Below are 14,372 nucleotides of genomic sequence, written 5' to 3'. Positions count from 1 at the left end.
TTTTTCTGTGACTCTAAACATATTCTAGAAGAGAAAGTTGATTGAAGGAAAAGGATCCACGGGTCGCGCACACTAGGCCAGGAACAGCGCTGGAAACGCGACGGGGCAGATTCTGTACACGGACGAGACGCTACTGAAGGCACGTGTTTAATCAGAAACATTTTTAAAGATGAACAAAATTGCTCATCTTAACTGGGAAGCGGTCGCGAGGTTAAAGTGACCCGCGCGTGGACCGTGTCTGTCGCCCGAGTGCGTGGACCGTGTCTGTCGCCCGAGTGCGTGAAACGTCGGGGCTTTCATCTGGCCCCACGACTTCAGTGCAGATGCTGCATGTGGTTGCTGCGCTCCGATCTCGCGGGTCTTGTGTGTTTGGAAACATTCGTGAGATGCAAGTCGCTCGCATTTTCCGCTATGACAGGACCATGTGTTATTTAAACCCACCCCTCGCTGGCAGAAGCTAGTAGCCGGCATGCAGGGACGTCCACACGGGCGGCCAGTTCCTGAGATGACATGCGTTTGACACGGTCCCCCCCGGTGGGTCGCCGGACCCTGTGCCCGCCACCCCTGACCCGTCCATCCCGCGCCGGGCGGCCTGGCCCCACGGCCGCATGGATCCCCCGGCCTGCTGCGTGGGAGGAAAGCCTCTTTAATGGCTTTGGCTGACCTCCGTTTCTCCCGGCATCTTCGGCACTCCAGCTCGCGTGCTGTGGTGTCACCGCTCGTCCTTGATTCAGATGCGCCTCGGCCCCCAGGAATCGACCGACGGTCCGTGTTGGCAAGAAGCAGCGCCCAGCCGGGCCTGGGCGGGCAAGTCTGCGAGACGGCCCCCCACCTCCTCCCACGGCGGGGCGCCCCCTTCCCTTCCTGACCAGTGGTGCTCTGACCTTTAATTAAAAGAAAAATTAGCTGTCTGCCTTTCCGAAGACAGCAAGTAATGAACTCATTAAAATGAGGTGAGCGCGGTCCCTGTGGCAGCGAGCGTCGATCTGCCATTAGTGGCTAACAATGCAGAACGCAGCACATAAATAAACCGAAGCAGCACAGCGAATGTGAGCAGAAGCAAAGTGTTTGCCGTCGACCAGGGCGGAGGCACGGGGTTCCAACGCACTTAGCAAGGGGGAGCAAACGGCTTCCCACCAGCCGTGACGCGTCACCGCAGAAATCGCCCCAAAAAGCACAGTATGTAAATGCGGGACATGGTAGTAGTTAACAAGGACACGTAGAAAAAGATCTGTCTGGCTTAATAGATGCAGCAATTAGGAAGAATGAAGACGGTGCCTAATCCAGAAGGGCGACGCTAGAGATGAATGTGAAATAATGTGAGATTGTCTGACACTGATCAATGTCAGGGTGCGAGAGTCAAGTTTTTCAAGGGACTTTACCTTATTCCCGGCCCAAGGTGAGACAGAGTTGCAGCATCAGAGTCGAGTCAGTTAATAAAATGGAACGTCCTGTGAGCTGATTAAATGTCTTCTACAAAAGACGTGCCATGGGCTTGCTCCAAAGAGCTACAACACGTCATTTACAGAAGAACGAAAGAAAACGTTTGTTTCAACGAATTCTAGTACTTTGTAAGCTTTTTTGTAATACTGAATGATCCATCGTTAATAAAATAATTAGGAGTTTTATTTCAACAGTTCAGTGAGTGGAATGAAAGTATAAATTATTTTTGATAGCCAGACTCTATACCACAACATTTACATAAAAAGACTGGTAATGATCTGCCTTTCATTCTCGTTTCATATCCATTAAATAAGGTTAGACATTTGCTTCACTGTCCTATTTTCTCTGCATCGAACGTGTGTCTACTCCTGAAATTAAACATCATTAGAGCAGTATTTTTTTTTTTTTGATAATTCATTCCATCATTGTTCTCTAAACTATTTGGAACAGTTCACTTCACTCCACGCTTCTTGAGCTCTCATGAAAACACAGAAAAACAAAATATGTATATTGTTTGGGCCAAAATTCATAGCAGGCCGGAAGTGCCTGCTTCATGCATCCGGAGCCGGCCCACTAAATGACACGCTGCGGGTCTGACAGCCACGTCACTGCTGCAGAGGGGACGAGGCTGCTGATCCCCCCGCAGTGGCCGCGTCACACCCGGATCTGCGAACAAAGCCAGGAGTCGCCACGGCCTGCGTTCTGCACATCGTCTGACATCTGGGGTCCTAGGGCCTTTGTCTAGGGTTATCGTTTTATCCCGAATACAGTTATTAAGGGTGTGGTTTTATGCCGAACCTGTCTACTTTCTTCCTCCTTGACCGCCCCTGTAAGACACTCACTCCTCGGCAGGGCGAGTCCTGTCTCTCTCTCCAAGATGTCCCCTCTCCCTGCTGGCCTCCCCTGACCGGGCCGATTGTTCACACTCCACCAGAGATTCAAGGAGCGACGGACTTTAGAGCTCTGCCCCAAATCCCCTACATCATTGTACGTGAGATTCCTTAAAGTGTTTATCGTCTATCCCGCCGCGGGAGTGTAAACTCCCGAAGAAGCGACTTGGCTTTGTTCAAAGCCGAGTCTCTGGTGCCTGGGACGGCTGGACTGCATTAGCCGCTCAGATATTTCCTGAATAAGTACAGTCACACATTTATTTCACTTGTTTGAGAATCTTTCCTAAAACTGCAGTAAAATTCCTTTACAAAAAAATACAATGTGAGAGGCGGACCCCGCCAGTCACTGTAGCAGCCACTTAACTAGAAGGCATCCTGGGCGCCAGCTTCCTTTGCCGGGAAAGGGGTGCGGTGCTGGGAAATGTCACCACGGTTTTGTTTCTGTTTCTCCTCCGTCCTCTCGCTGGTTTCTCTTCATCTACAGGGAGGGGGAGTTGGTAGACGAGTAGGTGTTTATCAGACAATGTCGAGCCTGTTCTGTTATGAATGCGAATGATAATTAGGCTTTAAATAGGATTGAGTTTGAGGAGGTGACAACAAGATCTCACAGGAGCTTTTTATTTGCAACACTCAAGTTTTTTCAGAGACACCTGCTGGAGGATGATTTGTCCACTAATTACAGCAAAAAGTCCAGCTTAAAATCTTTTCTATACCATGAATTGTAATGTCTGTTGGTTATGGTTTCTCTAACCGAATCATCATTCTATGTAGATAATGACATGTGTATGTCATAATTATAACAAAAGCTAAAAATAGATGTATAGTTAGACTGCTGGCAGTTTAATGAGAAGATTCTGTTACGTTCGAGCTTAAACAGTAAATAAGCTTTACTGCCTCGATTGTGTATAAATTGACGCATGATTTGGTGTTTAGCCTTCAGAAATCACTTTTTGTGATATGCATTTAAAGTTTTATGTACCTAACTGTGGGCTTGCAAAATGTTTAACTATGTGTCATATGAAAAATTTTCAAGGGTTTATAAAGTCGATCGTGAACATTTTAACTAATCCACAGTTATTCAGAGATGGTAAAATAACAGGACAACGAAACACAGAAACGTTTTCACAGGTAGACTACACGTAGAAAGATTTTTAGGGGGCGCAGTATATTAGCGGGACCAAGAACCCAGGAGACTACCTAGAAGACGGAAGTGGTTCAAAATATGTTTGCGGAAAGTTTTCCGGAGGTACCGCTTTTGGTGTTTACTGAAAGTGTATTTGCTCGCCGCAGGTAGATGTATCTATTGCCAAATACATTTTTTTTCATTTCACCTGTTTAAATCATACGTGTTAAATACGGAATTTATGCTCTTACAATGCCTCAATGAGAAACTCTAATCATTATATTTTCCATTCCGTTATCGGTAATAATTCTTTTTCGTTGGTTTGTTTTCTAAGTCGTCAAGGCGCTGTTCTTGAATTTTTTAATTTGCCACTCCTGTCTTCTTATCCGATTACGTCAATATCCTAACAGAATGATACTATTAAGAAGTCTGAACAATTAAGTCATCACGTGCCCCTGGAATGGAGTAAACTACAATAACGAATAATAAATTCGCAATTAGATGTAGCCTCTTTACTCATTCGCGAGCCCAAATACATATTTAAAAACGGACACGCTTCTTACTGGACAGGAGCCAGGCCCGTGCCCCACGGGGCGTGAGGCGCAGGTGTCTGAGCCCGCCTCGCGTGTGGGCCCCTGCGGCGGACCCCTTCCCCAATGGCCAGCGACGCGCCCTCGACAGCGCGTGCCGCATGCCAGCCAGGGACGTGGTCGCTCACACGCATTGCCACCGCCGCCCACTCTGCTCGCCATTGCTCGCTCTGTGCTGACAGTGGCTGCAGTCTCAGAGGACACGTCCCCCTGATGTAGCAAACGAAAGCAAAGCAAAGCTCTGGTTCCTTCTGAGTGAGTCACAGAAAGTTAAGTGGTAAAGTTAAAATGTCTGGTTTCTAATTCTCAAGCATCGTAAAAATGAACTATTCGTAATAGAAGGAAGCATCGAGCCACTGGAAACGCTTCGTGAACTTGAACCTGCAATTCGTGTGAATTTTGGGCGATGGGACACGGGAAATGGAATCACGCAGAAGAAGCTGCACCTTGCCCAGAGGTGGGTGAAAACCTGCAGACAGCCGATGGCCTCAGGAATGCAGCCACACTCTCGTGAGACAGGAGTAATGGACGGTGACCAGAAAGTGCAATCTTTTTGAATCTTGAACGAAATGGCTGCAGAGATGAAATTTGAAATGGAAAGCCTGAGCACCCGCCCCCTAGAGAATCCTCCGCTGAGGTTCCGGGACATTTCAAGGTGTTGTCGTAGGACCAGCCTGGCAGCCAGTGGGACCCCGGGATGCTCTGCAGCCCCCAGGAGCCTGGAGGTGGTTGAAGACGCAGAGCTGCACAATGGGATGCTGAGCCCCTTCTGTGCTCAGAGTGGCAGTGTGGCTAACGGGGCGCCTCTGCCCTGAAGACGCTGCACAGGGGCGTTTGCAGAGATGAAGGTGGAGAAGGCGCCTGTGGCCCAGGCCAGTCGTTACCGAGCCCGCCTTGTGCCCAGCTCAGCTCTGCCGCTCCCCTTCAGTCCCCCCACCCGCACCCCGTGTCCCGAGGGGGTGAGCCGGGGCCGCAGGTCACAAGCCCCCAGCAAAGCAGAAGAGGCTTCTCACGAAGAAGGCCAGTATGTGGCCCAGTTAAGGGCAGAGGTACCTGGGATACTTTCATTTTTTAAGGCCTAAAAAAGTGAAATGAGAATTAAAGATATCTCTTATCTTTAGGAAGAAGTACTATTTTAATGACAAGAACTCAATAGCTGTTTTTAACAATTTCTCAACAGGCAAAAAATAAATAAAAAATGCTCCAAGAAGTAATATCTCATTTATTGAAAGTTCGCTACTTTGAAACATCTTCCCACAGTTTCATAATATTAGACACAGACCTTGGTCTCCAGCTCTTTGGAGGCGGCGCGTCCCGCGGCGCTGGGAAAGCGCCCTGTGCGCAGGCGGCGCATGCGCAGAATCACTGCGGGTCCCGTGGCCGCGACCGCCTTTCGCAACTCGCCTTCGCTGTAATAGGAAACCGAGTCTCACGGCGGGAGCCCGGCCCGGGACTCACGTTCGCTTTATGTCTTTTCCTGAGGCTGCGCGTCTCAGATCCGGGGAGCGGGGTGCATGGTGCTGGCTCACAGTGTGGGGGAGAAGCTGACGTTCATCAAAGCCGACATCTCCCTGCCGGAGGGGTCAGCCCCCCGGTGCGAGCTGACGGCCGCCCGAGGAGCGGACAATGCGGCGCGGCCCCCTTCGTTTCCCGGGATTAGTTAAGGTCAGACGTCGTGACCGTGGATCGCGCACGCGCGGCCGCTCCCGTGACCGCTGGCCATCCCCTCCTGGGTGGTGGACCCGGCGCCGACAGCGGCCAGCCCGAGGGTGGTGACCGTCACCGCAGCCGAAGGGCTGCCGCGCGGGACCGCTGTGTCGAGCGGGTCGGGCTGCGTCCTGCAGTCCCCGATTGTGCCTGGAGCCATCCCTCGGTCGCCGGCTGACGACGTCCTCATGGAAGCCCCACAGAAGGTGGCTGCAGCTCGCTGGTCCTGCCACGGGCCACGTGCTTTGGCCTAGGGAACATAAGGCAGTCGTCTTCATCATGGCTTTATAAAAAGCTTTTAAGGAAAAAGATGCTACTCAAAGCGTGGTCTCTGACGTTAATGATATATATTTATCTTTCGACAACTCGAAACATCTCGGAGGTCGTGATGGAGACTTGGGAGCAAAGCTTATAGGACGAGTGAGTTAAATCATATAACGGAAAACCCGGCCGAGGAGACTGGCATGAAGGGGGTGCCAGTGGCTCAGGTGGCACGCAGGCCGGATGAGTTCACGCTTCGTTCAAATTTATTTATCCGATTAAAATGCCAATGGGTCGGGTTGGATGTGGAGAACAGACAGGGGACAGGACAGGGCACAGGACGCTCACGTGAGCCGAAGCTTAGCGACCCAGGAGAAAAGGGGCCGAGAGCTCGGGGCTTCGCACGCAGCGGGACACGCAGCCCGGGGCAGAGACCGCCCAGGAGCAGAGCGGACGCTCACGTCGCACGCCCGCAGGGGGGGCCGGTCAGGGGCCTGGGTCACGCTCCAGTAACCAAGTTGGGAACACAGGACAAGCCCACCCACCGCCACCCGGGAGGGACCCAGACACACGGAGGGCCTGGCTGATGCCGTCCGATGAAATGTACAACACCCCGAGTGTACTCCGGCTTTAACGATTTACATGCCCTTCACGCGTCCTATGACGGTCAAGCAGAAAACGCAAACTTCACTTCCGTGACACGAGTGAATATTAGTTTACAAGGTCACACTGATTTTCAGGCTTTCTCCTCCTTCTGCTGGTGTCCTTACCTGGCATCGGTGTCCAACTGACCAGGACTAGGAAAGGTGCTGCCGCCAGACCCCTGCCCGCAGCCACCCCGCACTCCTGTGCCCCGAGACCCCTGCCCAGGGCCACCCCGCACTCCCGTGCCCCGAGAGCCCTGCCCAGGGCCACTCTGCACTCCTGTGCCCTGAGACCCCCTGCCCAGGGCCACCCACCAGACCCCTGCACGCAGCCACCCCGCACTCCTGTGCCCCTGGCCCGAAGCCCTCCATCCTGTCCCCAGTCAGAAGCAGTGACTCTGCGTGGCTCCGGGCTCCGTCTCTCCAGCCAAGAGTGACGAGGATGTTTCAGCGACAGTCCCCTGTTGGGGGGAGAAATGTTCCCTGCAGCGGCGGAAACAGTGGTTTCTCCCTCGAAATCTTCCCCGGCTCTTCCTGCACGACGCTGGAGGTCGGGGGCTGAATCGGCGAAGGGGCCGCAGTCCCCCGAGTCCCCGGGCCAGCCCAGTCGACTCCATCTTGCCGTTCCCAGCACCGCCCCGGGAGTCTGAGAAGCCCCTTGTGACGTCCCTGGTTCTCTCCGCTTTTTCTAGTTCCTTCTCAGCGGGTAGCAGAGGAACCGAGTCACAGCGTAAGTCATCCGCTCTGTGAGAGGGAGTAGAGCGTGGTGCGCAGGTGCCCGGTCCTCCTGACACCTGCCTTGTGGCCCCGGCCCCTGTATACCTGGGACACACCCTCTGAGAGCCCCTGCTGGCCTGGCTGGCCTGTCATTTTTCACACCTCAACTAAATGGCCTCTTTTTCAGAGGGACCGTCATAGGCCTCATGGCCTATCCCGTTGAAATGTGGCCACTGCGCTAGTTTTGATAACAGCATCTACCATGATGATTTTCTGACCGCTAGTGACGCTCGGCCATTAGATAGTCGTGTGAGCGACCTACCCCGTTCGTCACTCGCGTGCCTAAGGAGAGGGTCGCCATCTCGAAAGCAAGAAACACACCAGTTCTGTTCGTCAGACGCTTTTCAACGCCAGAGCTTGGGTAGTGTCTCTGTGCCTCTCTTTCCCCGTGTGCGAAGCCGGGGGGATGAAGGTCGCCACGAGCTTTAAAGGGCCGACTCCGGCTCCCGCGCGTGTCCCTTCCTGTGTCTTTGAAAGACGTGGAAACTCGCCTTCCCGGAATTTTGAAAACGAGAGAATATTTGCCTTCGCTGAAGGCGGAAGGCTTGGGACGTTTCAGGGCTGTTTTGGTTTGTTTGTTTGTTTGTTTTTACTTGTGGAAATTGTCCTTTTTACTCCCACGCTAGACCAGGGAGCACGCAGAGAGGCTGTGGGGAGACGAGCCCCTCTCCTAGTGCGTGGAGAGCGGGTGCCGGGGAGGGTTCCATCGGCCTGGCCTGTGCCCGCCTCGCTGGGCCACCTGTCATGTGAGATCGTGACGGGCCCATGCCACGCACACGCCGGGGCCGCGGGCCCCCTCTGCCTGGGGTCACTCCACGCCCGGCCCCGGAGCCATGTCTATCGTGTGCCGTCAGAAAATGTCACCGGTCACAACGAACGAAACGAATTCCATTTATTGCTGTGCATTCGTACACGTTTTTACATATTTTGAAAGCTCTCCGCACACACGGACGCGTGTTTAGCCACGCGGACGATGCGGATGCGTAAGGTGAGCTGCACCTGCGGCGCTTCGCGGCTGGGGGGAGAAGGAGGCCCAGGGCACCGTCGGGGAGCGGGAAGTGGCGGAGGCTTTGGCAAAATAAGTCGGGACTTGCTTTGGGAGACGAGGAACGGAAAAGCTTGGAGGCGTCAGCGAAGACTCACCCAGAAAGGCGGCATCCGGGCAGGGCCGGCAGCGCGGGCGGGCGGTGGGCGTGGGGGCGGCGGGGGCTCCCTGGGCGGAGGGCACAGCGCGGAGGACAGGTGCTAAGCCTCACGCCGTCTCGCAGGTGGGGGAGGATTAGCGGCCCGAGGCCCCGTGCGCAGGTGCCGCGTGGGACGTCAGCCCACCGCGGGGCCCGCGGGAGAGCAGTGGGAGCCGGAACCCGGAGCCGGGCCGGGGGCCGCGGACTCCAGCGTCTTGAGGGCCAAGAAAAAGACAGGGGGACCCGCTGGAGTGGAGGCAAGTCGATTGTCGGGGAGCGGAGTGCCCCATATTCACCGGCTTGCCCCTGAGGCAGCATCAGACGCGTGCCCCCCACCCCGTTTGAGTTCAGCGCCCTGGTCACCTCGCTCGCGACGCGCTCGTGATCCTGTCGCGGGGCTCCCCCCGCGCTGTCGTGGGTTACACGTCGGGGCGGCTGCCTGCCTACCTGCCAGCCCTCTGCCTCTCCCCGCAGTAAGCGGCGAGGTTTCGGGGCGCCGCCTGCCAAACCAGCCGGCAGGCACGGGCCGCAGTTATGGACTGGGCTGAGGACGGGCGCAGGGTAGAGAAATGCAGAATTGGGGAGGCTGCGAGGACTCAGAGGTGGAGAGTGGAGCGGATGGGGTTGGAGTGGTGAGGAGAACAGGAGAACGGAGAAAATGTTTAAAAACCTCCTTCCAGGCATGGAGGTTCGGGGACCGTGCGTTGATAAAATTAGAAATCCAGACACAAGAACTCGCCGGAAGCGAAAGACGCAGGCACGGGGTTTTGTTTTAGGCTGCGGGCGGCAGAATTTACCAGTAAGCTCAACTAGGTAACCTGACTTCATTTTTAACTCCACCCTTTTAAAAATATTTAATTTGTTCTTTTTGAGAAGTTTACGGAACTAAGTCAAACTGAGGGGTCTTTTTAAAATCCTTTTTCTATTTCATTGCTAATATTTAAATAAGGTTGGCCAGGGAGAGGCCCAGGATGACTGTGTCCTAGGCTTATCACCCTGTTAGTTATTCGGGAGTATTTTTTCTCTTATTTTTCTTTAATTCAACGAGTTTCGGGGCAGCCCTCTCGGTTCCGGAGCATAGGCAGTTTGGCCAGCGTGACGAGGGCCCGGCAGACGTCCCAGGCCCTCCGGCCCTCCGGCCCTCTCCTCTCTGTCCCCTGCGGCCAGCAGCGAACGGGAATCGGCCCACCCGCGTCTCTAGTTCGAAACGAGTTTCTCATTTCCATCGGGGCAGAATAAGCTCTCTCTAAAAATTCATGAATCAGTAAGCAGACGAAGACGCCTAGGACGGGGGAGTCGTGCAGGGGGCCGTACACGTGCGCAGGGGGTGGGGGCCCCGGCGTGCTCCCGCCTGTCTACAACGAGCAGTCACGCTGAGAGCCGAGGGACATTTTGGCCACATTTAGAGATTTTTCTTTATGAAAATGGCCGTTTCCCGCCTAGCCTTCCCGTTTGTCTCTCAAGATCTGCAGTCAACGTCCCATAAAATACACACTGCTTTTTCGTTGGTAAAGGAAAACCTCAGGCTTTCAACTCAATAATTACACCTTTAAAAAAATGATAGGGAAAGTAGTCGAGTTAAATAAAATACTAAATTGCAACTCTAACGCAAGTTATCCTCCTATTCCTTATCCCAAAAAATGGTGGACTTGTCGACATAATAACTCCAATAACGCTGGGAAAAAAAATTCCCAAGAAAATGAGTATAATAATCTGGAATTCAAGAAATAGCTCACACGGGAATGAGAAAATGATTTCAGCACAGTATGTCAGAGAGTTGACAGTCAGCACTTACCACCGGTGTGCTTGGGACGAGGCAGCTTTTTAATTTGGTAATTTCTAATAAAGATAGTCACAGGGTGACTCCAGGGCCTGAGATGTGAGTAGCGTGCGACACGGCACCAGCTCTCCCCCCACCCCCCCACCCCAAGCACCAAGGCTCATGATGTTCTGTTTCACTCGTGCATACGCATTTGAAAAAGAGGCTTCCCAAAGCTGCATATTTACTTTTCTAAAATCGTGTTAATTTCTTATTTATTTCAGGCATTACTAGAGACTCAAAATTTACTGCGCACTCAGGTTGCAAATTTTACCTTCAACCTTGGATTTTCAGGGAAGTTTTACCACACAGGTAAGAAGGGGCTTCGTGTTCTCAGGCAGCTATAAACCGGAAAGCAGATTGTAAATGTGTCCCGAGCAGGAGAAAGAGACTAGCCGGGCTGATGACGGAGACCTTGGGTGCATGTTCTGAGCAGCCACGTTCAAAATCAGGGAGCTCGTTTGCTTTGGCAAACACGGCTGGATTTGAGGACGGACGGGGAGAGCGTGGACTTCTTTGACTCAGCTGGGGAAACTGCCATCGCTGTGCCGAGTGGGGTGGCTGTGTGTCTTGTGTCTTGACGTAGTGTAAGCAGAAAGCGGAGTGATGATGACGGTGACACTGTGACAGTAATCGTAACGGACGCTGTCTTTAAATCACCAGGTAGCCGGGGTGACAGAGTGTTTTGCACCTGTTACCTTCCTTTGGAAAGCATCTGTCGAGAGAAGAATTTTATGGCCTCGATGAAATTTCATAGATTGTTAAGGGTCCTCCCCAATTTACCTTCCCTCGCAGGATTTTTCCCTAAAATTATCATCGATAATTTGCCTCCACGTGCATCACGACCGTCGCCATCAGGCTTGCATTTCAAATCCATCCAGCCACAGTCGCACTTCTGCTCAAGTCGCATCCTCAGACTGTGCCTGGCGCTCACGCCTGCCTTCGTTGCTAGTTCACACCCCTTCACCCTCTTCCACCTCCAGAATTTTCGGAATATCAGTATGGTAACGTCTGGCTCGAGGGTAGAGAAAACTATGTGCATGAAAGTTACGGTGATGGCCAAAAGCAGCACGGGCGTCAGAGCCGTCCCTGCTCCTGCTCCCGCAGCCCGAGGACAGCCGGCTGCTTCGTCGAGGACTTCACACAGTCGTCGCGTGAGAGCTCTACGCACACACGCACTTTGTCGAGTCATTAAAAATATCCCGTGCGAAGCTGTCTTTAACGATCATAAATGCAGCTCGTTTCCCCAAGGAGGCTCGGCGTGGATGATTAGGCTGCCGAAGTGGCAACGTCTCACCGGCTTTTCTTTAGTGCGTCGTCCCTCCTGCTTTGAAACATGGAAATCTGTTCAAAGTCATAGAAGGAAAATTAGTATTTAAACCAGGTGATAAATCAAACGATCGCGTATTTTAAAAGGATGTCCTGCAGAAAGAGATTTGGGTCATCCTGCCTGCACAGGCAAAGCCATTCCAGCTTGCAACTTTGAAGACAGACGTGGTTTTGTAAATCTCCCTCAAAGCCTCCTCCAGAAACGAGTTCAGGCCTGAGAAGCTCCGACTGTGGGCTCAGGGAGCAGACAGCTCTGAGGCCGTATCTGCAGGGGGATACAGGACTGTTCACAGTTCACGCACGAACAGTGCTGTTTTGTCTTCAACAGCTGCGTGGCGTAGGTGAAGCCATTCTTCGGGCTGAAGTATATCTGGATAAGTGCTTTACTTTTCATATTCAGGCCTATTAAGCCCGCCAGGTGTCCCCAGAGTTAGCGTTGGCAGGAGGCTGTCACACTCCCCAGTTCTTCCTCAGAATCCGGAGCCTGCACACAGCACACACCCACTAGGGAGCAGACGACACCCGAGGTCATGTCCCAGTTATTCGAGGAAGTGGCAAAAAACTGCATTTTAATTATGGCTCTTACACGGACCTCATCAGGTCTTCGAGCAGCCCCCTGCTCCATCGCGTGGCGGGGACCGCCCTTCGCAGGCCCAGCCACGTGTATCCACCTGCAGGTCCTGGAAGTTTCGTTTCCTTCCCATGAGACTTTGAATGACTTGCCGCTTGACGAGACGCACCCGTAATGTGTTTGCAGGGTGCTGTCACGCCACACCGAGTTCGTTAGACCTGGGTGCCGCCCGCCAGCCGAGGACCCCTCCCCCCCGCCCCCCGCTCTCCTCCAGGGAGATAGGTGCCCTCGCCACACGTGCACGTGGCTGTGCCGGGTAGCCAGGCGGAGGTGGCCTTGTCACAAGGCCCGGCTCCGTGCCCTCCCAGGACGGTCTGATTTCCCCACACACAAGGACGCCGAGCGACAAGCGGGCTGTTTGGAAGACATTTAATCGGACACGCCCAGCACGGTGGTGACGGACGCTGCATTTCCTAGACCGCTCCATTTATCCGCATCTCCCGTGCATTCTTTCCTGATCAGTTTCTCTGCCCTTCCCCAGCTTAAAACAATCTCGCCCTGACAGGACAGATCGCTAAGCCTTCCCTAAGAGTCGCTCACTCGCAGGTGCCACATTGAAGGAGGAAAGACAGATCGCTGATTAAAAGGGAAAAAAATATAAAAGCATGGAGTTTGGAGTGTAATAGTTTAGTCTGGAAATACAGCTCGGTTGAAACGGCAGTGACAGACAGCTCAGCCGAGAAGTGGAGGCGGGACAGCTTGAAGCTGCTGCTCCCGGGCGGCAGAGAGCCGCGGACGGTATTTTTCCCAGGACGTGAGTCTGGTGACAGGCGTCGCCATTCTTCATGACTGATAATACACTGAGCATGACTGTGGATGGCTTCATGAATAATATTTGAAAATGCGATTGGTATTGGGCTTTTCCATAAGAGTTCATTTTACTACAAAAAGATCCTTGATGTACAACGATTAACTTCCAAATGTGAACGCTCCTCCCCCTTTGTTTCTGCTCCTGTGTGTGGAGCGTTGGGGCCTCTGACCAGGTGGTGGGAACAGGCAGCTCATGTCCAGACCCAGGCGCTGACACCCCGCTCGCTGTGTGGACGTGAGCGGGTAACTCGGCCCCTCCGTGCCCCGGTCTGCGTGCCCAAAATGAGACTAATAACAAGACTGCCTCTCTCATCGAGAGCAGTGCATATCACGTTATAAGTGCTCTGTTTACTATCACCATTACTTTTAAAAGGATTTTTGTACATGAATCAAATATTAATCAAAAATTAGACAGTGAACAATTCACATGGCTCCTTTTTTCTAATTTTGGAACCATAGGTAGCTTTTAATTAATTTTCATCACAATAGTTTGTTGTTGTTTTTTTAATTTTGTAAAATATTTAAAATTAGTCTATTCTATACCCAACTCTACGAAACCATGCCAGGTTCAGTGTACAAAGAAAGAAACATCTTCTTGAATGTAATTCTTCATTCAAGAATTATAATATTTCATACATAATAAGCAAATGTAAGGTAGACATTTGTGCAAAAGCAGTAATGCAGTCCCTGGGGTTCGTCTAGATCTCATTTTAATATGATGATGGTGGCTGATGGGGACTAACACATAGCCAGGACCTGGCTAAAATTGCCCTCTTTTTGGCAGACTTCAAGAACTTCTAGAAGCATGCTATTATCTCATGGCATAGACCCCACCACCACCACCACCTCAGAAGTGGTAACAAAGAAGTGAATACTTTAGTGTTTTATCTCTGAATTAAAACACTTTTCTGGGAATCGAAAATAAATAAATAAAAGGAAGTCACTTTTAAAATGAGAACAAAAGTGCTCTATTTCCCATTATTAACAATATGGATTTGAATCCCGATCGGGTTAGACGTGGACGCAGGTCTTTTAAAGCCTGGAGCGTGTGTTAAACATGGTCATGTGTGAACTGCAAATCACGTTCTCATGTGTAACTGAAGCACAGTTAGGTATAGAAAAGTCTGTTTGCAGTGGGTCAAATTTTAACATTTCCGTTCATTT

The 14,372-nt window shown here is 52.1% G+C and overlaps 1 protein-coding gene across 1 annotated transcript in view; it reads left to right on the top strand.

The window, feature by feature from the left end:
* Nucleotides 1–14,372, top strand: part of LOC120589351 (bifunctional heparan sulfate N-deacetylase/N-sulfotransferase 4-like) — a 145,919-nt gene that overhangs the window by 50,747 nt on the left and 80,800 nt on the right. Inside the window, exon 2 of the mRNA XM_039846914.1 lies at nt 10,663–10,750. Within this exon, the coding sequence (XP_039702848.1) occupies nt 10,663–10,750 (88 nt within the window). The remainder of the gene's footprint in view (nt 1–10,662; nt 10,751–14,372) is intronic.

This window comes from Pteropus medius, unplaced genomic scaffold (genome assembly GCF_902729225.1).
Source record: "Pteropus medius unplaced genomic scaffold, Ma_sr-lr_union100, whole genome shotgun sequence".
In the NCBI taxonomy this organism is placed as follows: domain Eukaryota; kingdom Metazoa; phylum Chordata; class Mammalia; order Chiroptera; family Pteropodidae; genus Pteropus; species Pteropus medius.
The sequence above is the reverse complement of the archived record's forward strand: the minus strand, read 5'-3'. Positions and strand labels throughout refer to the sequence as shown.